At 47.9% G+C, this 27,466-nt stretch overlaps 1 protein-coding gene across 2 annotated transcripts in view; it reads right to left on the bottom strand.

The window, feature by feature from the left end:
- The window catches only part of FAM188B (family with sequence similarity 188 member B), a 117,494-nt gene that overhangs the window by 54,097 nt on the left and 35,931 nt on the right, over nt 1-27,466 (bottom strand). For both annotated transcript variants that reach the window (XM_013963359.2, XM_018047112.1), the window contains 2 exons: nt 6,132-6,190; nt 1,165-1,271 (listed from right to left, as the gene is read on the bottom strand). In XM_013963359.2, coding sequence (XP_013818813.2) covers nt 1,165-1,271; nt 6,132-6,190 — 166 coding nt within the window. The remainder of the gene's footprint in view (nt 1-1,164; nt 1,272-6,131; nt 6,191-27,466) is intronic.

The raw sequence follows: 27,466 nt of genomic DNA, 5'->3' as shown, positions 1-27,466 counted from the left end.
CAGCAGGAGCCTCATTCCATCCTGCAGGAACTGCTGGCCACAGGGAAGGGTGAGGCCCTCTGGCAGTGGAGATGGAGAGGAGGCCAGGACATCCCCACAGAGGAGGCTGCTAAGGCCAGGAATTGGCTCCCAGAGTCCTGTGACTCTCAGGACATCCCGCAGAGGGGGCTGCTAAAGCCAGGAACCAGCTCCCCAAGTCCGGTGTCCCTCAGGACATCCCTGCAGACGGGGCTGCTAAGGCCGGGAACCAGTGACTCCAGGAGGCCACTAGCATGACCCTAGATTGTGCTGAGACATTAGCCACACGCCCCTGTCCTCCCTTCACCGCTGCCCAGCCTGAGCACCACTCAGGGGTCCAGTGCAGGAGCAGAGTCAAGCCAATGAGGATGATTATTCTGTTCCCAGCTCAACTCTGGAGTTAGCAGGTGCAGACATGGTGAAGCAGCTCTGGGCCAAAAGAAAAGCTGGATCCTGGAACGTTTCTGTGAGAAGACGTTGTATCCTCACCTTTACTCTCAGAGAGGGAGAGGGAGCTGCCTGCACTAGGTCCCCATTTCCCTGACTCTCCGCTCATGTGTTTTTCCACATCACATGCAAATCCCATTTCAACAATGACTGAGAGATTACAACGAGATGAATGAAGGCAGAGAGAGGAAGATCATCTCCTCCCACCAACTCAAGTCAAGATGCCTTCAAGTCACACCACACCGATTCAGCTCAGCTCAGCTCAGTTCAGTCGCTCACTTGTGTCCGACCCTTTGCGACCCCATGAATCGCAGCACGCCAGGCCTCCCTGTCCATCACCAACTCCAGGAGTTCACTCAAACTCACGTCCATCGAGTCAGTGATGCCATCCAGCCATCTCATCCTCGGTCGTCCCCTTCTCCTCCTGCCCCAATCCCTCCCAGCATCAGAGTCTTTTCCAATGAGTCAACTCTTTGCATGAGGTGGCCAAAGTACTGGAGTTTCAGCTTTAGCATCATTCCTTCCAAAGAACACCCAGGGCTGATCTCCTTCAGAATGGACTGGTTTGATCTCCTTGCAGTCCAAGGGACTCTCAAGAGTCTTCTCCAACACCACAGTTCAAAAGCATCAATTCTTCACCAATTCACACCAGTTCGAATTAAGAAACACATCACGTCACACTTTGCAGTTGACACCTACCTTTGCCACCGAGAGGTCGATGGGCTTGGATACTACTTGCAGCTTGAGCACTGATGAGACTGGAGACAGGATGATTTCTTCCCTTACCAATTCATCTTCCACATCCTCTGAAAGAAAATCGCAGCCGTTTGAGCTCTTCGTTATGATGCACAGAGAACAGATTAGGAGGCCATTTAACACCCAGGACACTGATAAGTGCTGAGAGGGTTGGGATGAGAGGAGGGGTCCTCTACCATCCACCCGCCTGTGGACCCTCTGGGGCTCCCAAGCCCCCATCAGAAGGAAAAAGGCAGAGCAACAGCCCTTGCTCCTTGTCACCCCATGCTGGTCCAAGGATACTGGCAGCTAGGACATGGCTCTCAGCCCACTAGAAGGCTCTGCTTGTGGACATGCAGAAACAAAGGCCTAGGCCTAAGTTGTTGACTCAGTCCCGGAAAAGCCTGGCCCAGATGTGATTCCTCCAAAAGGCGGACATGACCCACAGATCTGTCCCCCCGAGGATAAACATTAAAAGGGCAAAAGTAGGAAAGAAAGTGCTGCCCTTCCTGAGAGAATAATGACAGTTATAACAGATTATCACTATTGTGGTTTTCACGACCTATGTTTATCATCTAAGCAGCACTCTCTCCTCAAGAGAGTAATTATCATCACGCCCATTTATAGATGAGGAAACTGAGGTTGAGACAAGTTAAGTCATTGACCTAAAGTCACCCAGGTGGAAAGTTACAGAGATAGAATATACACCCAGGCCAGCTCCCAACAGCTCTGCCATCCTGCCAATCAGACCTCCATGGATCTCCAGCCGAAAGGGACACTAAGTCACATTCCAAATACAGCCTTCTCACAGCTGGAGTGATGGAGGCCCAGAGAAGGTCCTGGAGTGAGTGCTGGCCACTCCAGCCTGTGCCTTCCCTGGCAGGCGAGGCTCCCTCTCGCTATTACACCTGCTGTGGCACCACTTACCAGAACCTTCAGGTGCGGGACCCACATGAAAACAGCCCAAGGCGATGATGCTGGCAGAGCTCAGCAGGCTGGTCTCCAGACAGCCTCTGGAGACTTCCTCCCACCCTTTTCCCAAGACTAAATGGTTACTTAAAAAGCACACCACACTGTATAGACCTCAACATTATCTGCCATAAGCCTGTAGAAATGTCACAGTCCCTGCCGCGCATCTTCTGAGATACTGTTCAAAGGTCAACATCCCAGGACACGTGCCTTACATCTTACTCTACAGCCTCCTTTTCTTCCCTGGAGGAGGACTAGGCACAGCATGAGGCCAACTCCTAGAGGCTCAGTGCACTGAAAAGGCTGAAACAAAAGTTTCCAGTAAGGCTGGAATTTAAATGAGAAACTTTCTTAGTGAGGGTCTCAGAGAAAAGCCACCCTGTGAACACAGTCTTACAAAAACACCTGAAATAAAGACCAGATGTTCACACAGTAACATACACAGGTCTTGAAAGCATGCCACTGGATAGGGAAAGTAAGAAAAAAAATGAAATTTATAACACAACACAATTTACATCCAGTATAAACATAGGCACGCAAAACAACTCAACATTTTTGCAAGAACACACACAAGTGAAAAGAAATCACTAAATACACGGGGGTGGAGTGGTTGATAGTGAGGAGGGTCATGAGAGTGTGGGGTGGGGCTCAAGCGAAATCAGGACAGAAAGGTAAGACGGCGGACAATGGGCAGTCTTGCAAAGATCAAAACTGAGAATGTTCACTATGGTATGGAGATGCGTGATTAATTCAACCCTAGGCATCTGAGGCCCAGAAACAGTGGGAGAAGAACTGAGCAATTCCACCAGGCCTCAGCAATGCCTCAGCCTGGACTGCTTCCGGGAGGCCCAGAGAGGGCAGGATTTAAGCCTATTTGGAGGCTGCTGTTTAATCTGGGATGTCCCATAGGGAAGCAGGGCTGAAATGTGCTCTGCTCAAGCCCATGAACTAAGTCTAAGGAGGGAGGCTGGGGCCCACGGAAGGCTGACTGGGTGGCGCCCCCAGGAGGAGGCAGCCTCTCTCAGCCTCTGCCAGGAGGCAGCTGGCGCCTGCACAGGGAACTGGTTCAAGGCAGCTAGGCAGGTGCAGATGTGGCGGGATCGCCATGCAGGGAAAACAAAGCACTCTGGCGTGACCTGTTGGCCAAACAGACAAACCTAGCTGCAAACGCTGAGGGTTTTCAGTTGCTATTTTTAAGGCCCGGTGTAAATATCTGGTTAAAGAAAAGCAAGGGATTTTATTTCCCATACCATTTAACTTACCCTTTGGAGAAGGAAAACATATACATAACCTTGGAAGTACTTAATAGAGGCCTATCTCTTTTTCCAGGTCCCCACTCAGTATTTCCCACTGTAACTACAAGATGTCTTCTGCTGGAAGTGCCCCAATGCCCCAGACTCAGGAATCTCAGCACCAAACCCCTCCAGGCTTCTATTTTGATTACAGAATCCATCTCCCCAGCCCTCCACCAGGGACCCAGGCCAAAACCTCAACCCTCTCCCACACAGCACGCTGCTTTAGCCTCCAGGTTATCCTGCCCCCAGAATGCCTCATAACGCTGCCCACCTCCCACACTTTTCCTCTCCACTTTTATAGCAATGCGTCATTATTTTCCTATTTGCTCATCAAGCACTTTACTGAAGACCCATGATGTGCCACTGGGTATGTGGGACAGAAGAGGTCCAGAGATGATGAAAGCACCATCCCTGCCTTCAAGGAGCTCACTAACTAAAGAGGGAGACAGAGCCCTAAACATATACATGACGTCAGGGCTAAAATGGGGGTTAGGGCAAAGGTTCTAAGAGCAGAGAGGAAGAGGCAAGTAATCCTGCCTATAGGGTCAGAAAAGCTTCACATAAATGGTAAGTATTTGAGCAGGGTCTTGAAATAACCAGAGGATTTCCCCAGATAGGACAGGGGCAAGTCACCTCTTTTTCAGACTATTCCAAGAGCCCCCCAACCAGTCTCCCAAAATCCAGGCTCTTACCCCTAAAACTCATTCTCCACCCACATCCAGAGATGGCCTCAAACATCATTCGTTTCACATCTCTGCTTGATAAGACCTTGTCCATCCTTCAAAGCCCAGTCTAAATGATACCCAACTGTGGAACCCACCACAGACTTGGCTAAATCATCTCTTGAAGCAGTGAAGAGCTGCTGGTCATTTACTTTGGTGTGGTTTTCACAAAACACCTCTCTTCCTTCATCCTACCCAACCCCACCCTCCAGGAAAGCAAGCCCACTTGTCATCACCTCCGTCCATATTCAACAGTCCTGTTTGTGCCCTGGCATGTAAGAGCTAACCAAAGTGGGCAGACGTGAACCCAACAAAGATGAACTGGGGTGAGGAAGGGAATGCTGTCCCTCTAAACAAACCGCATTCCTTGTTTCTGATTCCCCCACCGCAAACTCCTCCTCCACTCTCTCGGGGTAACTGGGTTCCATGAGAGGACTCTGGACCTCTGATCTTTTATCTCAGCGCCCTTCTCTAAATCGTTAGCTGAGCCACCAGCAAAGAGAGGCCGGCCTCCCTCTGGAAAACCACACACACTTCAAAGAGCTGGGTTCTGAGAGAACTGCTAAAAGCCTTCCTCCCAGCAGAAGCCCTCTGGGTTCTGAGGGCCGGGAACCGCTTCACTTTACATCCAGACAGGAGTGGCTTTCATTAGAAAACCTTAGAACACTTTACAGAAAGGTTTCAGATGCCATTGTTTTCTGGCTCCATGCTTCATTCTGCGCAGCCGTGTGCCCAGTGAAATCTGCCCCTTCCTGGGTGGGCCAATGATCCCACCGGCCATTCCTGGGAGGAACGGTTACCTCTGAAGAAAACAAAGTAGAATAAACAAACCCCTGCTTCCATCACTCGGAGGCCAGTCCCTGCCTTTCAACTTCATCAAAGCAAACCATCAGACAGCCTGTCTCACACCAGTCACTTCTAAAGGGCAAGCTGCTTTCTTCCTTCGTGTAAAGGGGAGTGCTTAAAAGGAGAGGAAAAGGATGTGAGTAGCTCCCAGCTCTTGTATGCCAAAATGGTCCAAAAGGTATCAATACATTGCTGGCTTCCAGGAGAAGAGCAAAGGTCAATGGCACTCTAGCCTCGTCCTTTCATGTCTGGTCCTTGGTTGTCATCCTTAATTCTATTCCTGGCTTTTGCCAAGGCCTGCAAACATACTAGTCTTTGGGGAATAAAGAATTCCAGAAAGAGGGAAAAAGGTGGCTTCAAAGAGAAAGAGTGGATGGACAAGTTTCTGTCTAGATCTTACAGAGGAGATACACAGATGCATTCACAGGTAGAAGGGCATGAGCTGACGCACCTCAAGATTTGTATTTTACACCTCAGTGAGGTGGTGTGTGTTAGTCACAAAGTCGTGTACAACTCTTTGTGACCCAGTGGACTGTGGCTCCCCAGGCTCCTCTGTCCATGGAATCCTCCAGGCCAGAATACTGGAGTAGGTAGCCTTTCCCTTCTCCAGGGGATCTTTCTGACCCACGGATCGAACCCAGACCTCCTGCATTGCAGGCAGATTCTTTACCATCTGGGGCCACCAGGGGAAGCCCCAAGGATATGGGGGTAAAAACTTCTCTCCAGGCAGAGAAGACGTACTAATATTTTGACTGAGAACTATCTTCTAGAAACTTCTGTAGGTTCTGAGAAACCCTAAAAGAACCCCCAAATGCAGAAAATGCTACTCTACCCTCTCTCTCCCAGTGTAGATCTAGACGTGTAGATTTCTATATTTCTCCAGGTGAGACGGGCAGTGGAAAATGGGTTTGGACATCAACCAAAAATGAGAGAAACCTGCTCTACTCTCTGGGCCAATCCCTCCTTCCCAAGGTCAGGTGGGAGAAAAGGAGCCCTGCCGCAGTCAGCAGAAAGCCCCACTACTTATTACCTCCCAGACAGACCAAATGAAGACCGCTGGACCCTGTGGGGCAAGCACAGAGGCCCCAGGGGTACCTACCAAGCTGCAGCACATCCAGATCACCTTCGACCTTGTTGGACACTGACAACTGATTTTTCCTAGAGGAAAAAAAATGAAGGGAAATGTCAACGTACCATAGGAGAATACCAGAGAAATGCAAACAACAGAGAAGAATGGGAGGAGCACTGGCTGGGCCTCCAGGAGGGGGTTCTCTCCAGGCCTGGCCCCGCCGCTCTGTGTGTGCCATGTACCAGCACTCTCTCTCGCTGAGCCACAGGTTCCATGTCAGATGAGATCAAATCACTGCTGGGGCACTTTTCAGTTGTGTACACACACGAGCACACCCCAGCCAATACAGAATGAGAAACCCTGTAGTTTGACACTTGCCAAGAACTGAATGCAAGCTATTTTGCTGATGCCACTGTGATACTGCTGGGAAACACTCGCACGTGCACACGCACACACGCACACACACGAATCAAGTTCCTGCAATCACTGCACAGATTTTCTCATCTCATTTTTTTGTTGGTTTCCTTTATCCCAGCTTTCTTGTAAAGCTATCAGCAGCCATTTCTCAGAAATCTCTAGAATGCACCAGACAGAATACCTTCTGGGATTCTGACTAGTAGATTTAGGGATGTGTGCACAGAGCCTTCTTTAAACAGCTCACCTGTATTTCAGCTCTCTTCAGATTTTCTTTTCCTTCAGCATGCTTCATCTGAACTAAAGTAACATCATTTTTTTTTCAAATGTATTAAAAATTAACATTACATCACCCTCTTGAAAACTCCCATTTACTATGTTAAAAATGACAGCTCTTTTGAACGTAGCATTGAAATGTATTTTCCTCCAACATCCTTGCAGGATAAGATATGATTGAAGTAACAATCGTAATCTTGCCACAGCAGGTTCTATTGAATTGGCTTCCTCCTGAAGATGTATGAAGGGGCGTGAGTGGAAGACCACAGAGGACGCACAGTACTGAATCCCCCAGCACGTACCGCTTTGGACCCCAGGGTTCCTGTCTGTGGCGCTGGAATACAGAGTGCCTTCCCCTTCCTCCCAGGCAGCCCTAAGCCTCCCGTGTCCTCCTCCACTCCGCCAAGCCCACTTTCCTCAATTCTAAACCACAAAATTCCTACGCTACCAGGGTTCTGCAAGCCTTCTTGGGAGTGGCGAAAGAACAAGTTAACTTGGAAGAAGAGCTAAGGCACGGAGGGGCAGCAGAAGGACATTGGTTGGGGTGGGCAGGGAGTTAAAAGAGAGGCTGTGCCCCCCAGCACAGTGCCCAGCAATGAAGAACTGTGCTTTCATCAGACGCCTCCGCCGACTTCACCTCTCCCCTACCACTCGTGCTGCAAGGGAAGGCAAGGACCAAAGTCCCATTTCTTCTATCCCCTCTGTCACTGTTCCATTCAGAGACTAAGGCAAAGGGCCCTCTCCTTGCTGTGCCTCAGTATCCCAGTCTGAAAAGCAAGGACTTGGGTGCAGGTGCTAGATGGCCTCTAAGAGCCACCTTGAACCATTTTGAGCTGGAAATATCAGGAATAAAGATGCCTCTGGCACATCCCACTGCCAACATCTCTCTGGTACCCATCTCTGCTCTCTGCCTCTTTGTCTGTCACCCAGATCATTCTCACAGCCCTCTAACTGACCCCAGGGTGATGCCCTACCTGGTACTGACCCTACGTTTTCACGAGTGTCAAAGACATCTTTCTATAAAGAAAGTCTGACCACACCACGGCCTGGCTGAAATTCTTCAACAGTTCACCATCATCATTATCATCAACAGTGGTCATCTTATTTATAAAAATGATGGCAATTATAACAGCAGATGCTTTCCGATTTCTTTGAGTGTTGCAGCATCAAAAGTCACCTGCTCCTCAGAAGAGCCTTATGAAGTGGTCAGTGCACTGAGTCTCAGAGAGGTCCGGTAATCTCCCCAGAGTCACACAGCAAGTGGTGGCAGTACAGAAATACAAGCCCAGGCAATGACACTGTCAACTAAAAAAAAAAAGTACAATGTGAGGGCTGCAAGTTAAGTTTTACTGGGGGCAATATGAGGTCTACAGCCTGGGAGACAGCTCCTCAGGTGGCTCTGAAAGACTGTTCCAAAGGCATAGAGGGGAAAGGCAGTATATACGTGATTTTGGAAAAGGAGAAGTGTATGCCGTCCAGCACATACTTTTTGGTAGAAAGTTTCTGCTGGCCTCATGAAGCTTCTGCTAGTCACAAGAAACAACCATCACCATGAAGAATTTTAGTCCTTTTCTAAATATGAGGAGATACAATAATTGGGCTCATAAACTCCACCCTGAGAATATCTAACTATCTAAAGACCTGTCCTGCCAGTTTCTCAGAGCACAGAGTGCCTCACTCTTCCTCCTGAACTCCTTTAGGGCAGATGTTATAAGTCAGCAGCTGCAGCAGCACAAAATTTAATCCTTGCAGAATTAGATGCCAAGCACCCATGCTAAGTTCCAATTCATGGTTGACAACGCCAAAGATAATGGCAGCAAACACAATATATACTGCTTCCTCATAAAACAAAACCCAAGCCCATTAGTGTGCACGCTGGGCTGCCCGTGACCTGGCCACCTACCACCCCAGCGCCACCTCCCTCTGCACCCTCCCGCTCCACCTGCATGTCCTCCATGCTAACTTCTCATGCTAACGCCTCGATACCTTTTCACAAGCTGTTCATTCCTATTCGAATATCCTTTGGCAAACTCATACTTATCCTTTTCAGCCCAGTTGGAATGCTACCTTCTTCTCAACTCCAAAGTGTGCATTTATTCGTTTCTTCACTCAGTCACCTAGCTAGCGCGTGGCAATTATCCACGCACTAGGTCTGTCTCCCTGCCCCAGTGAGACCCAGCTGTGTACAATAAACAGACGCAAATTGCAATATGACATGGCACGGTAGGCTGAATAACGGCCCCCAAAGATATTCACATCCTAATCCCTGGAAACAGAAAATGGTAACTGGTACGGCAAAAAGAACTTGCCAAAGAGATTAAGTTAAAGATCTTGAAATGGAAGAAAGCATCCTGGATTATCCAGATGGGGCCAACCTAATCACAAATGTCCTTATAAGAAGGAGGCAGAAGGAGATCGGACACAGCAGAGAACAGGTAGGATGGTAATGGAAACAGAGGTTGAAACGATCCACTTTCAAGATAGAGGAAGGGGCCACAAGGCAAGAAATGAGGGTGGCCATGAAGAGCTGAAAAAGGCAAGGAAACAGATTCTAGCTGTTAAACAGCTAGCCCTGCCAACACCTTGGCTTTAACACAGTGGAACTGATTTCAGACTTCAGTCTTCCAGAACAGCAAGACAATAATTCATGTTGCTTTAAGTCACTAAATTACTGGGTGATTTGCTGGAGCAGCCGTGGGAAACTAATACACACAGAGAGAGAAACACCGAGAAGGAACAATAGACTACAGGATTCTCTTGATGGCCTCTGTGTCCTGTGTGCCCTGCACCTAGTCGCTGCTCCAAAAATGGGTGCCAAATACCAGAATGACCCTCACACAAGCTAGGCGGCTCACACAGGTCACTCAACTTAGAAGTGCCAGAGCCAGGGCTCAAACCCAGGCCGCTGGCTCCAAATGCTGTTTTGCTCTTTCTTATACTTGATGCTTCCTTTCCCTGCCCAGAACTCTCCATGGCTGCCTGTGGACCAGAAGACAAAACCTACACCTCCCACATGGTCCCCTTAGTTCCCAAGGGCAAAGCCGCAGGAGCACGCAGACTGGCAGGAGCCATGGGGAGAGGGCAGGGATGATGTTCCCGCTGTGCAGGGTACAGCTGGGCCTCTTCCCGGTCATGAGACTTCCACCCTGAGGCCATCCATCAGCCACGAGAGTCAGGCTCAGATGCTGTGTGCCACTTCCCATAAATATCCTCACCAGAGGAGACTTCAGTCATGCTCACACTTAGGGAATGTGCTATTGTTCCTTTCATGTGTCCCTTTGTGCCATAAGCATTACACAGTTGAAAAGGTCAGTTTAAAAGCATGTTCTTGCCTTTGAGTGAAAACTATTATGAGCAACAATGACAAAAAGATAAATCAAGGATTCAAAACACTTTTTCAAAATGCGATTGTACAGATAACCTAGAGACATGTGTCAGAGTGTGCATCTAATAAATCTAGGGGAGCCAGGCTGGAAATACCCACTTGCCTGCTGGGACCAAGGCCTCCGTTTTCCAGCCAAGATCCTCTGTGGGCTCCACAACCCCATTCCAGGAGGGGCAAAGGCTAGGGCACTGCAAGTATTCAGGGCTACATAGAGCCAGGACTCAATCCCTGGATAACTGGGTCTTGGGTGGGTAGAAAGAGCCACTCAGAGACCAGAGTTTTTGTCCTTGATCCCCCAACTCTGAGTGACCCTAGGCAAGACACTCACCTCTGTGGGCATCAGATGCCTCAGCTATACTTTGGAGAAAGCCTGAGCATGGCTGTCGAACATGACCAGGCGGGCAGACTCTGAGAGGACTGACATGCCCAGCTTGTGCTATTCTTTATGATGTTCAACCGCTTTTGCACCGAATACTCAGAATAGTTCACCAGATCTTAGCATAAAAACAGACAAGGAGCTGTTCTTTCCCCTGTGTTTGGTACTGCATACTTGACTAAACTAGTCATGATTACAAACGAACGCTGTCCCATGAGAGGAAAGACATTGATCACTTACTATATAGTCTATTTGGTGAAAGCACTGAACCCAGTGTGAACTGATCCCACTCATGTTGCTTCCCCGGTAGCTCAGATGGTAAAGAATCTGCCTGCAATGCAGGAGACCTTGGTTCAATCCCTGGGTCAGGAAGATCCTGAAGGCAATGGAAACCCACTCCAGTATTCTTGCCCAGAGAATTCCGTGGGTAGAACATGGGATCGCAAAGAGTTGGACAAGCGACTAACAACAACAACATGTTGCACAAGAATCCAGAATGTAAGAAATTTACATAAAATTTCCCAGCACACCTCACTGAAGCAATGTAAAATTATCTGGAGAGACACTTCTACAAAGCAAGTAGAAGCTCTACAATCTAGCTTCCCCAGGAGAGAGTTTTGTTTTTTGTTTTTTTTTTTTAAAGTCCCAACTAAAAATATGCTTAAAACAAACAAACAAAAAACCTGTTAATATATGAGATGATCCACCATAAGTGAAAGTCAACTGACACAACAAACAGGACTCTCAGGAACTTGAGATAACAGAACAGCAATCTAGACAGCAATCTAAACAGTAATTAGAGAGACTAGGGGAACAGTTTAAAAAGGAATGGAAATTGTATGAAAAGAAACAGACACTATGAGAAAAGGATGGGCTGCTCCGACAAGCAAATACAGTCATGAGAAAAGAGAAACCTTGGGGCATACAACGATGATGACGGACAATACCATATAAATACATATTTTGTTTTAAATCCATGAGTCTGCTAATAGAGGAGGAAGGAGGGGCAGGGGCAGGTAACAGAAAGCTCTTCTCTATGAAACATGCCGCCTAGTAAACAGAAAAGGAATGATAAAATGACAAAAATTAGGAAATCGCCATTTTTTGCATTTCTAATATCAACGGATATTCAAACCGTAGGTTAAGAGGTTTCTGAGGCACAGGATATTCACATGGTCTAAAAGTTACAGAGTCCTTATTAATTCCAAAGGGGAAGGTTGCCTTTATGATAACAGAGACTGGCAGAAACCCTAGAGGACCGACACAACTTAGCATCGCATCACCAAAAATACACTTACATCCTGTGCTCCTGATGCGAAGCAATGGGAAGCGCACAGCATCACGCAAGTATTGTCCTTAACCAAAACTGCTTAGCATAAACCCAATAGCGAAACAGACATATCTAGAATGTGGTCATCCTATGAGACAAGAGCCTACATTCTCCACGAAAAACTAAAAAGAGAGCGAATTTATTTGAGACTGAAAGATTAGAGAGACATGGCAACCAAACACAAGTGAACTTTAAATGGATCCTGGGTTGAAAAACTAAAGCCCAAAGAACATTTTGGAGCCATCTGGGAGAAATCTGATCATGGGCTTTACATTAGTGGATGTTACTGAGTCAATGTGAAATTTCTCGGTTTTGATACTGGTGCTGTGGTTATACTCTTGTTCTTAGGAGACGCAAACTGAAATATTTAAGGGTGAAATGCCATAATATTCGAATTTCAGTTTCAAATCAACCATCAAAAATATTTATGGACGAGGGAAGAAGAGGAGAGAGAAAAGAAATCCAAAAAAATCTTAGAATTACAGAAAGTAGGCTTCATGTACTATTCTTTCAACTTTTCTATGTGTTAGAACATTTTTAAAGTTGGGGGAAAATTGTTGGAAAACTTAAAAAAGGAGATTAGATACAGTGAAGCGATAATAAATCACGGGTAACAATGAGATGACATTCAGAATGCAGGTCAGAGATCAAATATATGAAAGAACAAATAAGAGACATGGAGGGAAAAAATTTTAAGCCTATTATACATCTAAAAGGAGATCCAAGGACTTCCCTGGTGGTATAGTGGTTAAGACTATACTTCTTCTGTAGGGGGTACAAGTTCAGTCCCTGGCTGGGGACCTAAGATCCCACTTGCTGCATGGTGCAGCCAGAAAATAAATTAGTTTAAAAAAAAAAAATAAAAGGAGTTCCAGAAAGAAAGGATAAAGAGAATATGAGAGAGGAAATTATTAAAAAGATAATTGCTAAGAATCCACCAGACATGAATCCTCAGAGAAACATAATAAATTTCAAACAGTACATGTGAAAGTAAATGCATACCTAGACACTCATCTTGAAACTACAGAATACTGAAGACATGAGAAAAACCTTAGAGAAAGGCAGGTCATCTATAAACAACTGCTACTTCAACAAAAATGTTAACCATCACAGCCCTTCACTGAATGAACCACTAAGAGACTAACTGCAGGAGAAGAAAACTGAACCCGGAGGGAAAGAGCAGGATGCAAGCAACGGCAGAAAAGAAATCTGTGAACATGTAGATGAACCTAAATGAGAGCTGGCAATAACAACTAACCTAGAGAAAGTTTTTGAAAACAAAGGGACAATACTAGACAATAGGAAACAAGGGAACCTGGAAGGGGGAAATGAGCAGAATTAAAGCTTTCTAAAATCCTTGCATTTCTTTTGAGGGAGTAGAGATATTGATTAAACTGAAAACTTTAAGTCATCTCAGCTAACACATAGCAATTACTCTGCCAGATACTATTCTCAGCACTTGATGTATTAACTTGTTGAGTTCTCACCACAAATGTTTGAGGCAGGACAATCATTAACCATTTTACAGAGGTTCATGTTGGGCTAAATTTTCATGTCGAATTCCTCCTTTTGTTATTCTGTAACAAGCAGGTTTATCACTCATAATGTTTTTCATCCTATTTTGATTTTTATCCAATAGCGTTTAGCTACATTAGCTTTTAAATGGTTGGCATCCAAGTGATTTATTTTTTCCCCGTTTCCCTGTGCTTGGTTGTTCTCCTTTTTCCCACATGTATCATATGAAATACCGTGGTGCTAATTTAAAAAATCGATTTGAGTGTCTCTGTCTTTTAACTGGCGAGTTTAATTTGTGCAATTTTAATTTGTGCGAGTTTTAATTTTAATGCAATTACTGATATACTTGAAGTCATTTGTCCTGTTATATTTCACACTTTCCTTTTGCCATACTTTTACTTTCTTTGTTTTCTTCTAAAAAAAAAAAATCAGCCATTTTAAAGTGAACAATCCAGCGGCATATAATGCATCCACAAATTTGCGTAACCACCACCTCTTGGTAAAGAATCTGCCTGCAATGCAGGAGACCTGGTTTCGATGCCTGGACTGGGAAGATCCCCTGGAGAAGAGAAAGGCTACCCACTCCAGCATTCCTGTCCTCCTAACAGTGACTCTGCACAGCCCTGGCCTTAAAGGCTCTTATTAAAGATTGAACTTCAGAAGGGGTTAGCCTTAGTGAGGGGGATCCCTGAGGGCAAGCGAATATAAAAAGAACTTTAAACAAAGTTCTCCATAGAAGAAAAGATTTCGTCTTTCGATTTTCCTGCTCTCTGTTTCCCTCTGGCTTCCCAGAGAGGCTCAGCCAAACTCCCCCAGAAGAAGGCGCAAGGTGCAGAATCACGGTGAGTTAGACTTGGAAGGCACTTGGATAGTCACCTGGCATAACCTTTGGGCTTACAGATTAGGAAACCGTGCTCTGGAGTAAGAAAGGGGGCTCCGCCAGTGTCTCCACCTTCTGGGTACTCAGCCCGAGGGATCCACGTCCCAGCCTTGGGAAGAGCTCCACCTTCCTGGGCCGCCACATCCACAGGCGTTTTTAAAATTAAGCCGTCAAAGAACAGGAGGTCTCATCAAGGGCTGGGTTATCAAGAAGTCATCGTGTGTACACATCTCGGTTTTATACCCGGCAGTTGTCAGTTCTCCAACTGTTGACCTTCAACATATAAAAGGAATCTTTTTTTTTTCCCCTCTCTTTTCTCTTACGGATGTGGAAAACCTGACTAGAACTGCCTGGTCTGACATTTCCTGTGAGAAAGCACTCTGCTTGGATACTGTGAAAGCAATCTGCCTTAACAATTCAGCCCAAATAAATTATCTTCCTGAAACAAGTGAATGACTTTAATTGGGAATTGGGCTGCAAACCCAAGACTCTCTCATCCGGGCTGGACAAAGGTGGGACAAAGATAGGGATCGCCTGGTGAGAACGGACTGGGAGGGGGGTCCCCAACGGCCCTGCATCCTCCTGGAAAAGCCATCGGCTTGGCCCATTGAGCTGGAGAGAAAACACGTACTCTAACCTGAACCATTGTTTTTGTGGGGTGAAGATCTCTCAGTTCAACTATCTTTCTGTGTGCGTCCCTCCCCACAAACTCTGGCACACACACCCTTGGCCAGAAGCGTGCAGAGCCAGAGCAAGATCGAAAACCAAGGCCGACAATTCTCCTTCCCTGAGCAGGGCTGGATTCTGGCACATTCCAGGAACAGAGAAGAAATTTACCCTGGGTAACCGAAGCATCAGACTGGGAGAGTTCCTCAAGGGCACACAATTCGCAAAACAAAACTGTACCAGCTGTGACCTTCCTTCATGTTATTCTCCCAATTTGGCACAAGGCCTTGGCATACAACTAGTATTCAACGGATGCTCCCTCTGGAAGCTGAGCGGGTGTCCGGAGTAGCCAGTGCCTTGTCCAGGGAATCTTCCAGACCCAGGGATTGAACCGGGGTCTCTTGCATTACAGGCAGACTCTTTATGGTCTGAATTCTCTACCAGGGAAGCCTCACCCAGATAAGGCTCATGCCTTTGTAAGGGCTGGAAACGCTAACTCAGACCATCTAATCTAATCCTGCCACTCTGTCAGGGGTGGGAAGGGGAGGGAGAGCTTTTACCTAGAAGCCCTGTGTAGTGGGCAAAGCCAGAAACAGAACTTTAGGCTCCAGACTCTCACCACAGGTCATTCTCATCTATCCCTTGTTGGATGTTGGAGGCACCAACGGTGTTTTCTAAAGACCCAAAATGTACTGGGTCAGGGTGGTCGCTCTCCCCTTAATGAATGCACACCAGCAGGATCTGCGGCTCTCCCAACTCCTATCTTTCGGCCCCTCTCGCAGGCTGCAGTTTCCTGGGTGTGGCTGAACTCAGCTCCACAAGGTGACTGGTGCCGAGCGGCAGGCATTGCTCAACAGGCAGTGAAAACGTGGGTAGAGAGGAGGTGGCTCCAGGGGAAGAAAAATATCCTCTTGAAGGACAAGTGGTCTCCCTGGAGTACAGCTCTGGGATGCGGCCAGATCACTGAGTAATCACTCATTCACCACCCGCACTGTGCAGCTCAACAGGCAGAATGCTGCCAGCCCACGATCCTCCTTCCCCTTGGTCTCCCCTCCTCCCCTCTGCCCACCAGCACGTGGCTGCATGGCTCAGCCAAGCCCAACCATTGTGGAATGCTTGTTGTTGTTGTTCAGTCACTAAGTCTTGTCCTCCTTTTTGCGACCCCATGGACTACAGCCCTCCGGGCTCCTTTGTTCATGGGATTGATTCTACAGGCAAGAATACCAGAGTGAGTTGCCATTTCCTTCTCCAGGGGATCTTCCCGACCCAGAGAGCAAATCCGCGTCTCCTGCACTGGCAGGCGGGTCCTTTACCTCCGAGCCACCTGGGAAGACCCTGTGGGATGCTGGAAGAGCCCAGCCACCAGGGCTGCAGCGAGAGGCATGAGGTGGTACCTGGCCCACACCAGCAGCCTCGCCCCCTCCCACCAGGAGCCCCAGACTGCGCACCCAGCAGGTGGGATCACTAAGGCTGTCTCTGATTAGGGCTCCCGACTGTGGAGTGAAGACCTAAGGGGATGATTCTGTCAGAGACACAGATTCCCCCAGCCCTGCCCTCCCCAAGTCTCGTGTGACAGCCCAGGATGGAAAGGATTGCCTCTTGGCCCTGTCCCAGGAAGTCCAAAGTCACACTCGGAGTTATAAAAGGGAAGGTTCCAAAGTGTGCCTGAAAGGCATTACATAAGAGTTGCCGCCGGTCTCCATCGTGGATTGGAAAGCTGTGCGGAGATATTTACTTAGCTGCTAGGAGAAGCTGCTCTTTGGCACCACAGCTGCTCTTTACTGTCCGAATAAAGGACAACACACCCTGGGAAGGAGCTGTCCCAATGAAAGTGGGACTTTTTCCGAGTCCCATTAAATGTTAAACCCACTTGAGTTCTGTTTGATAAAATAGGCCAAAGGGTGGCTTAAAACAACTTTTGGGGTGAAATATTTTCATTTTGAACTCACAAAACGTTTCCCTGCATTAAGCATTGATAAAAGGGCCTAAAGCAGCAAGTCTGAAACAACACTGTCTGGGTCCAAGGTTAACTTCATATCAATTTGAAAATAAAGAAACTGGGGTTCATTTACTTTTCAAAAAGGTGAGGAGGTGTACACTTGAATAACACCTTTTTTTGGAGCTCCTGTCTTTCCCCAAGCAGACGTGGATGAATCCTCTCTTGCCCTGAGCTTCCACTGTCCTTTCTGTGACAGTCTAAGGGTTCTAATTTTTGTCTTTACAGTAAGAAGGGTTTATTTGGGTGCTTATTTCTACTTTACCAAGCACTTTGAAAGCACAGGTTTTTTTTTTTTTTTTTTTCCTCATAAGCAGCTTTACTGCAGAGAAGCAGCAAAGGGACGTTTTAGCCCTAATTTCAAAAATGAGGACACTGAGGTTTGGAAAGTCAGAAATATTCCAACACAGACCAGTCCTTGGCACACAGGTCTATGACCAAATGGGGGCCATAGGTAACAATACAGTGAATTTTTCCTTAGGTTTAATTTGTTCATTTCAAAGCTGGGACTTTTCTTTCAAGATTGGATATATATTTAAATTTTACATAATTGTTCTAATGTTCTTACTTAGCAAGAAAAGCAAATAATAATAACAACCTGAAGAGTATCTGATTTCAGTTCAGTTCAGTTGCGTTCAGTTCAGTCGCTCACTCGTGTCCGACTCTTTGCGACCCCATGTATTGCAGCTCACCAGGCTTCCCTGTCCATCACCAACTCCTGGAGCTTGCTCAAACTCATGTCCGTTGAGTCCGTGATGCCATCCAACCATCTCATCTTCTGTCATCCCCTTCTCCTCCTGCTTTCAATCTTTCCCAGCATCAGGGTCTTTTCCAATGAGTCAGTTCTTCAGATCAGGTGGCCAAAGTATTGGAGCTTGAGCTTCAGCATCAGTCCTTCCAATGAATATTCAGGGCTGATTTCCTTTAGGATGGACTGGTTGGATCTCCTCGCAGTTTCTCAAGAGTCTGCGAGAGTCTCTCAAGGGACTCTCAAGAGTCTTCTCCAACACCAAAGTTCAAAAGCATCAGTTTTTCAGTGCTCAGGTTTTTTTATAATTCAACTCTCACATCCATACATCGCTTTGACTAGACGGACGTTTGTTGGCAAAGTAATGTGTCTGATTTACCATGAAGTTAATGGGACTTAAGCTTCAGGGATCGTCTCACACAGGCCCTGTCACGAGGCCCAAGTGTTGGCACAGTCTTCTATTTTTGTCAGGTTTGCAAAAATGAGGTAGGTGTGTGTTCTTTATCTTCAAGAGACACCCAAACGGTGTAAGTTTCAGGCCCACAACGTCTGGATATGAACCTGATTCCAGGCAGTTTGTTTTGGCATTTTTGTTTGTATTTTGCTGATCCATGAATTCCCACTCAGAGATGACCCATCCAACCAATAGAAGCCCACCGTCTCCTCCACCCCAGGCACCCTATGACTGTCTTGTCCAAGTTCGTACAGAGCATTCTGTACCCAGCCAAGACTGGCTCCTGGAGCCCCTCTTTCTTCCACCACACGCTGTCCCATCACATACACACACAAAAGGAATCTCCAGGAAATTTTGACCTACTCCAAAAACACAGAAGACTTATTGTTTTATGGGTCTTTCTTAGAAAAAGGAGAAAGGGACGCTGCTTTAGATCCAAGGGAGCTTTGCAAACTTAGAGCATTACACCACTCAAACACATAAAACTGGAGAGCTGTGGAATTTCCCTAGGTGAGCCAGTCCCCATCAGGACATGCACACCCTGGACTAAAATTAGCCATGTCCCTGAGCCAGATCGACCGCCTCCCTGTGCCTCTTCAGGCAGTGTCTGCACTTGACGTGGGGGGTGAGGGTCCCCAGGTACCAACAAGAGTGTGACAGCCCTTGCTCTCCCCTCTTGGGGTTCCCACCCCTGCCTCCCAGGAGGATTCCCAGGAACTCATCATGGGGGGCTCACAGGTGGAGAACCTGGGCACTCAGTGGGAGCTGGGATGCTGATAAACACAGCTGCTCAAAGGTGGGGAAACTGTGCTGGAACTTTCCATGAGCCCCAAAGTAGGGGGTGCAAAGGACCCCCCTCACACAGAAGTCAGGAAGTAGAGACTTTGGATTTTAGCACAGAGCAAGTATTCCTTCCCAGATCCTTATGCGGTAACAATATTCTGTGAGAGTTTAAGAAGGAAAAAAAAAATCAAAGCAGCACATTCTCTTTTCTCCTTGATAGTGAAACTTCTGCAGAAGTGGAATGAAGGAGACCCTTGGCAAGGTTCTGGCTCCCTTGGTTTCTAGGGATCTAAATGTGAATAACATACCACGAAGGAGACTGAAAACACACGCCCTGCAAAACTCTCTCGAGTTCTGCTCCTCCAGGCGGCCACACCCTTCTGCAGGGGTGACCTGGCCCCCGGCAGGGTGGACGTGCAAGGACTTACAGACTGCAGCCTCTGCTGGACTGCGTGGGTGAGAAATGGTCCCAGAAGCACGGCCAACAGGAAGAGCGTTGACCAAATGTATCTGGAGCCTTTTCCAGGACAAATAGAAAAACCAGATGAAGCAGCTGGACCCACGTCGGGCAGTCTCCTGTTGGAAATGTCACGTTGAGCCTCACGGTGTGGGTGTAATCAAAGGACTGTGAGTTTCGAGAAAACATCCAGAATGTCCGGAGAGCGAAGATGTGGCCAGCTTGCAGTGTGGGCGTGCAGACTCCAGGCCCAGCAGCGTGGGCAGGGGGAGATGGATGTGAGAAGGGAGGTAAGAGTGGGCTTCCCAGTGCCCCCCAGGACAACACCAGTGGAGGCTGCTTTCTGTGCATCCGGAAAACACATTCAAGTTCTTGCTTCTGTCACAGTCACCGGTTCCTTGGAGATCGAAGGACGTGAGGATGCCCATATAAAACAAGAAATGGCTGAGTTAGGGTGTTCCCTGTGTCTCCTGGGCTCGCCTTGGGTCTATACTATCACCTCACCCAGATTCTAGCATTTAATGACCCTATTACATTCTTCGTGATCTTTACTGAGAGATAAAAAATAGATCCTACTGACCATTCATTTTTCCTATTTGTTCCATATATATTTTCCCTTTTTATTTTGAAAAAATGTTAAACCTATGGGAAAATTGAAAGAATGCATACAATAACATCAGTATACGCTTCACCAACAGTGACAAATTGTTAATATTTTGCGGTATTTGCTTTCCCTCTCTACATCTCCCTCTCTCTCTCCAAACACACACACATACGCACACACTTTTCTTTTTCTTGCTGCACTATCTGAAAGCAAGTTGCAGATGTTACTGTGGCCTTAATTCGTAAGAATAAGAACAGTCTCCTGCAAAATCCACATGGGGTTTATTTGTATGACAACGCTTTTTAAAACCAGGATCTTTGTTTAAGCTCTCCCAGATTCCTGCATCTGATAAGTCTATCCTTTTGGAGTTATTTTCTTTAAAAAGAATCATAAATTAGCCATGATGTCTTTAATAGGCCAGATCTGTTTTGGGGTTTTGTCTAACATGGATACTTTCAACTTCTCTTTTCTTCTTTTAATACACTGTGGGAGGTGAGGCTCTGGGTTGTAGAGTGGTGTGGCTAGATTTCCTTGGCAGCTTCTGGCACTGGTTCCTAGACACTTGTTGAAATGCCCTTATAAGTTCATCTGCCCTCTGCATAGTAGCTTCTGGAATAGGAACACTCAATGTGTCATTGTTCCATGAGGAGGTGAGTAAAAAAATGAGGCAGCCTTGCAAAAGAGCCTCCAGTTCTCAGATGAGCTGTTGTTGTTGTTCAGTTGCTAAGTCATATGTGACTCTTTGCAGCCCCAGGGACTGCAGCATGCCAGGCTTCCCTGTCCTTCACTATCTCCTGGAGTTGCTCAAACTCACGTCCATCAAGTCGGTGATGCTATCCAGCCATCTCATCCTATGTGGTCCCCTTCTCCTCCTCCCGCCCTCAATCTTTCCCAGCATCAGAGTCCTTTTTGATTTGGTTTCCATCAGTGACTTTTTGAGTTTGCTCCATTTTTCTTCCTTATTCAAAATAAGAAGGGAGAAGGCCAAAGTGAACTGGGACTAAAGGAAACATTGTCATCACTTATAGAAGCTCCATCCTCCATCATGGACTTCCCGTTGCTGTTTACCGCCTTTCAGAATCTGATGAAGCCTAGGGCCCTGAGCAGCAGCCTTGAGAGCAGGGACCACAGCTGTGTGGGCCAAGCAAGGGCAGTTCACTGTGCCAGCCCACTGTCCAGGCCTGGCCTCGGGAGAGCTTCTGGAAAACAGAATGATGTGTACACACCTCCCCTGGGCCCTCAGTGCACGGGGTGGCCACCCCCTACAGAGCAGGGACTGCCCTAAGCCCGGGTCTGGGACCCCAGCCCGCACTCTGAGCCTCAGCGTCCTCGACTGTGACCCACGCAACAGGGCTGAACATTCCTCTTTGACCATCACCATCGTGTATAATCTGCCTCTAATCTCTCACTTCCCATCCCTTTCTTACAAAATGCCCATTTATTCAGGAATGCATCCATCCATTTTAGACACAGGGCATTCAGGGTAACTAAATAGTAGGCAAGAACATAAGTATTTATTAACTTTTGTAAGCCCAACATTTTACACACATTATTTTGCTGACTCTTCACAATATAAAAATAACATAAACATAAAAGTAGGTACCTCGTCCCATTTTTTAGATGAAGAAATGAAGTTGTAACAATTTTTTTTAACACACACACACACATACACACTGTGCCTGAGGTCACCCTGTAAGAGGTAGATCTGTCCAGTTCTAAATCTTGGGCCCTTTCAACCCACCATGCTGAGTTGCCAAATATATTACAGATGGAAAGCCCCACTGCACAGTCTCAGAATACAATAAAATGCTGTTTCCCAAACAGCAGTCCTCAGTAACTTAACAAAGCTTTGCTTAATTGGGATACATTTCAAAGAACCTAAAAACTGCTGAGCAGAATTAGCTCTTTCACTGAGGATTTCAAAGGTACTCTGGGAACTTGTAATGCCCCGGGCCCGTCATTATGGACATCAATTATCATTGTGGAGCGTGGCAGAAAATTAATCTGACTGCTGTGGCCGCTGCCCACTCCCAGCCTGCCCCAGCACGTGATTCCTGCCTCCTTGGGGTCTCTCTGAACCATCAGCCTCTCCCCTCTGCTGCTGGCACCCAGCCCTTGGCTTACAGATGTGCTCACATCTCTCCCGTCCTGAAGACAAAGACTCTGCTCCCTAACCCTCTCCCCTTCTGAACTGCCGTCCTGTCCCTACCTCCCCATCCCCTCTAACTTCTTTGAAAAAGCCCCGTGTTCTCCCGTGTGTCCTCACCCCGCTGCAGGAGACGTCCTGTCCCCAGTCTCTACTGAAAGTGCTCTCTCCAAAACCACTCCATCACCAGTCCCAGCGACCTCCCCAAATTCCCAGTCAAGGGCTCGAAGACAGCTGTCCACACCTCCTGCTTCCTGCAGACCCTCTCCTCCCTCGCCTCTGGAGTCCTTCTCCACTCCGATCACTCCTTGTCCTTACCACACCAAACACTGCAGGACTCTGACCCTGACACCTTTATCCTAGACCCCTGGACATGACCACCCCCTCCAAGGACTTCAGCTCTCAGCCCCTCCCAGACACCCCTCTCTCAGCCTCTTAGAACTGTGTTTCTGCCTCACTCCTGACTGTGGAAATAATAGCCCCACTGGACACGTCCAGGAACAGCCTCCTCCTCTGCTTCCTGACCCAGTCCCTCTCCCGTCGTGTCCCCTCTCCCTGCCGTCTGCATGCCCGGCCTCCCAGCCCCTCCAGGCCTACAACCTCCCTGCACGTCAAGTCCCAAGGACTCTCCTCCCAGATCCCCTGCTCCTCACCCCTCTGTCCAGCTGGGTCAGGGCCCACCACACCTTGGATGTCAGGCTCCTGCTCCCGGTCACCCTTCTTAGTCCTGCAGCGCGCCCAGGCTAATCTTCCTGAAGTACAGCACTAACTAGTTAAAAAAAAAAACACCACCACCACCACCTAACTAAAAATGCCAGAGGACTTTCTCTCTACTGCTCTTTAACTTGACTCTCAAGCACCATCCAGTCTTCCAGTCTCCTCTCATCCTGGTCCCCACACATGCCCTGGCTTCCAGCTATACCACCTCGCCCACCTCTTCACACTTGCTCACACTGGCCTCTCAGCTTGGCATGCATCCACTCCCTGAACTGCCAGACCAACCCTCTCAGTCCTTGCCCAGGTCAGCTCCCAATCAGCCCTTCCTCAGACAGCCTCAGGATAGGGGTTAAGACTGAGGTGCCTAAGAGCCAGACTGCCTGCAAGTACTCAGGCTGGTTAGCCATTCTGTGCCTCAGTATTCCCACCTGTAAAATGGGACTGATAACCCTCCTAGTACTGTCAGAATTAAATGAGGTAATACATCAAACGCTCTTACAATCTTACAACAGAATGAGTATTCGATAGGTATCAACAGCTTAATTATCCCTGAAACAATCCACACTCCAGCTCCAGACCCTTCTCACATTCTTTCTTTTCTTTCAGTTCTGTGGACACTTATGTGTGCGGATGTCTCAGTCTCTCTGGGGCAAGAACCACATCTTCAGCATCTCTCTCCCCAACACTATTCGAACAAGCAAGAGGCGCTCCATAAACACTTTGTTGAACTGAATAAAATTAAATAACAGGTATTTCGACAGAGATCAAGGACTGTTTACTCTATCGGGAAGCGGCCCTACTTCTAAGGGACCCATGGCTGCGAAACTGGCCTCAACAGGAAATGGAAGGAATCCCACGGCTTTAGTAACTTCTTGTGGAATGAGCAGAGAAAACAAAATAGAATTTTCTGGAATGAGGCACATACACGGAATCCAGCTATACAGGAAACCACCCCGGCGGGTCATCTCTGATTTGCAGAACTCTGCCCCGAATGCCCCGACAGAACTCAGCCTCAGAGGCCATCTTTTCAAGGTGGAGACAGCAGCCCAAGTGAATCACAGCCACCATTTAGGAAAAGCAGCTGAGGGCTCACGAGGGAAGGTCCCCTCCAGCAGGACGGAGTGGGCTCTGGCAGGGGAAAGACTTCAGCTCTTTTTCCCAGGCCCCCAGGTACCTGCCAACTGTCAGAGTTATACTTAGGGTGGGAACAAGGATGCCCATTTTTGTCCTAAATCAATGCCCTTTTCCAATCCTTTGGAAAGTTCCAAGTTTAGGCTCTTTCTCCATGAGCCACCATACATGCCCATCATCTAAAAATATCGCAAATACAGTAGAACCCAATGCAGGCCCCAGGAAAAAAAAGGAGAGGCTGAGGAAGATCCAGGGAGCCACTTTAGTCTTTAGGAATGAGATCCCAAGGACACGAGCAAACTTTTCCCCCTAAAATCTCAGACTTGGAGGAAGGTACAGAAAAGAGATGAGTATGTCAGACACAGTAGTGAGGCCCTTGGCTGGCCCCCAACTGGTCTATCCCAGCCCTGCTCTGCCTCCAAGGCCTAGCCCAGGACACCCATTCCTCTAAGATCCTATGGCACCTCAAGGGGCACCATTCATCTGGCTCTGGGACAGATGCTGCCTCCTATTTTTAAGTGACCTCCCTACTTGCTAAACCCCTAGTGCCACTCTCCTATGTGTCCCCTGAGTGAAGGGAAGATCTCACATTCACTTCCCCCTGTCCCCAAGGCAAAGCCTATCATTTAGCTCCATCCGATACATTTGGAACAATTCTGAACAAAACTAAAGGAGGCACAGACAACTCACCTCCATACTCAGATGGCTGACAATCCAGCAGGAGAAACATAGGAGCCTGTCAGCTCTCTCCAGTGTGACATGTGCTGTGAAAAGTACGAGAAGGGGCTTACGTCCAGGTATAGGAGAAGGGAAGAGATCAGAAAGGCTTCCTAAAGTAGGCAACATTCCAGATGACTTCCATATGGGACATCACAGTTGTGATGGGCTGTGCTGGTAGATTGGTGGGTTGATAGGTTGGTGAGTTGGACAGCTGGTTGGTTGGTTGGCTGGATGGATGGTTAGTTTCATGAATACATGAATAAGAAATAAAGGAGTGAATGAAAGCCAAGTGAACTTGAAGATAAAGTTTGGATTGCTCCAGTTCTATTAAAGATGATCAGTTTAAGTTTCATGACACTGTCCCAAAAAAATCAGCATGATTTTCCCTTTCTTTCCCCTTATGATGCACATGCTCTCTTCTGCTCAGTATAGATTTCCAGGTCCAGGGATACAGCTAGGAAAACAATGACAACAAAGAAATACAGCCCTCTCCAACCCTCAGAGACTTCATGGAAGTAAAAACGAGTTATCAATCATTGTGCTCTATCGAGGATTATCCGTGATACTAAGGAGCAGAAGAGAAGCAGCCAGACTATGGGACAGGCTGGAATTAGGTACCTAGGATGCAAAATTTAAGGAGGCACTCAGTCTCAAGTCGACGGAGGTGACTACACCACAGGTGAAACACCTTAAGAGTAACTGCCTCCTTAAATTTCGCACCTCAGATACCTCTCTCGTTTCACTCTCATCCTGACTCTGTTGCTGATCTCTATATGGACCTCTCTCTGGTCTGGTAGCCAGAGTCTGCTGGAAGCTAGCTCATAGCTCAGCTGATAGGCATCTTGGAATGAGGATGGAAAAGCCCCCAGGAAATAAAGAGCTTCCATATACCTCCTCTGCTGGCACTCATCTTCCCCAAATTATCCCTGAGCATTAATGGCCTCTTTCCATCTAGCAGCAGCAGCTTTCCCCTGCATGGAATATATTTCTGTCTGTGCCATGGACCTGGGCCTGGAGCAGAGCTGGCAAGGCTCGGGCGTGGGTAGGGGAGGCTCTCAGAGCTGCCATTCTGATGTCCAGAGATGGACAAAATGAGACCATTCCTCCTTCCAAGGACGGGGGTACAACCTCTCTTCCCTCTTTAGCCACACTTCCTTGATCTCAAAGGAAATTCAAGTCATGAGAAGTCTCTTTGCCCTGGGGGATGCACTGGATCAAAGAAACTCAGAAACCCCAGAACTGAAGGTATGTGGCAGCTTTAATTACTGCACAGGGGAGAGAGCGTCAACCCCGCTCATGGAGGGCTCCAAGTGGCCCCTAACATGTGCTGGAGTCGGTTCTCATGTTTTCTCTCCTGGGCAATACTAGGGAGAGGCCAGCATTCGGAGGAGACAGAAGTGGCATTCCACTGGATGGGGGATGCACATGTAGTGTGAATGTGGGCAAGAGGTGGGAAGGAGAACCAGCTGGGCATAGGGACCAACGGCGGGTGTGAAGGGCAGCCGTGCCACCCCAGAAGACTGGTCCCTGGGGTCAGCAAGAAGGGGAAGCTGCACAGCACAGGAGTCCCAGCCAGGCCACCTGTCTACACGGGGCTTCTGGCCCACAGGAAAGCAATTGTGTGTGACGTATGTTTCAAGAGTCAGCTAATTTCAAACGTTAGTCTGACATAAAGTCCAAATAATGTGCAGAGACAAATGAAAATGGGATTCTCTCCATTACTCATCCCAGGCAGTACAGCAGTTGTCAGACTCAGGATGCTCGGATAGAGGGAACAGTCAATAAACCGCAAATGCCACATCCTCTGCTCAGCCTCTGCCAGGCCCCAGATGGCAACATTTGCTCCCTCTCACGACGCAAACAGGCCTGGGCTCATGATCTGGAGCCTGGGCAGGGTGAGAACCAGAGGGACTGGATCTCATTCATCTGTCTCCCACCCAAGTGCACTGTCATCCTCGTCGGTAGGGGCCTGGGCAGGGTCACACAGCAGGGCCACCCAAAGTCTCTGGGGGTCCTGAAGACAGATGCGGGTCTGCTGCCACCTACTGTCCATTCTCCTGCAAAACCCGAAAATTGGACGGGGCACACCCAGTACCAGTCGTTGAATCCCTGGAACTGACTACTGGCTTTGACACAGACGGGGACATTGAGGCAGTGGTGAGGCAGTGGCTGTGCCCAGGCTGCAGAGACCCACGCAGAACAAGGCAGGCTAATCACAGCTATTCCTCACCCAGTGTTACAAGTTCACCAGGAGGTTTTTGCATTAAATGCAGCCTCTTCAAGCCCAAGGCTGCCCTGCCCTGTCGACAGAGCCCCCATCTGTTCCTGGATCTTCCACTCTTCGAGGACCACAGTTTAGCACCCGATTACATAGAGCATGGGCTTCAGAGCAGGGAGCCATCTCATCCTTTCACATCCCCAGTGCCGGATCTGGACACCAAGAAAGCTCAAATCCACCTCCTGTCTGAGACGTTGCTCAGCTATGACACCAGTGATGGGTTAACACGGTGCTCTCACAGTGAGAGCTGAGGGGTGTCGATGGGAGGGGCTGTCTGCCGGCCTATATCAGGTTTCACTCCAACCTGCCCCTCTGGGGTCTGTCTCCTCACCTGTAAATGACCCTTGTTTGGCCTGCCTCACCAGGGCATCCTATGAGGTGAGAGCCATGAGCAAGCTTTGGAAATGTCTATCTCCATTATGCCCCTGGGAGCTGGGAGAGTGTAGAAGGAATCATGAGGACTGATGTGGAAGATGCAAGGAGTCCCTT

This window comes from Capra hircus, chromosome 4, assembly GCF_001704415.2.
Source record: "Capra hircus breed San Clemente chromosome 4, ASM170441v1, whole genome shotgun sequence".
Lineage (NCBI taxonomy): Eukaryota > Metazoa > Chordata > Mammalia > Artiodactyla > Bovidae > Capra > Capra hircus.
Note: the sequence above shows the minus strand (reverse complement) of the source record. Positions and strands in the feature narration are given on the sequence as shown.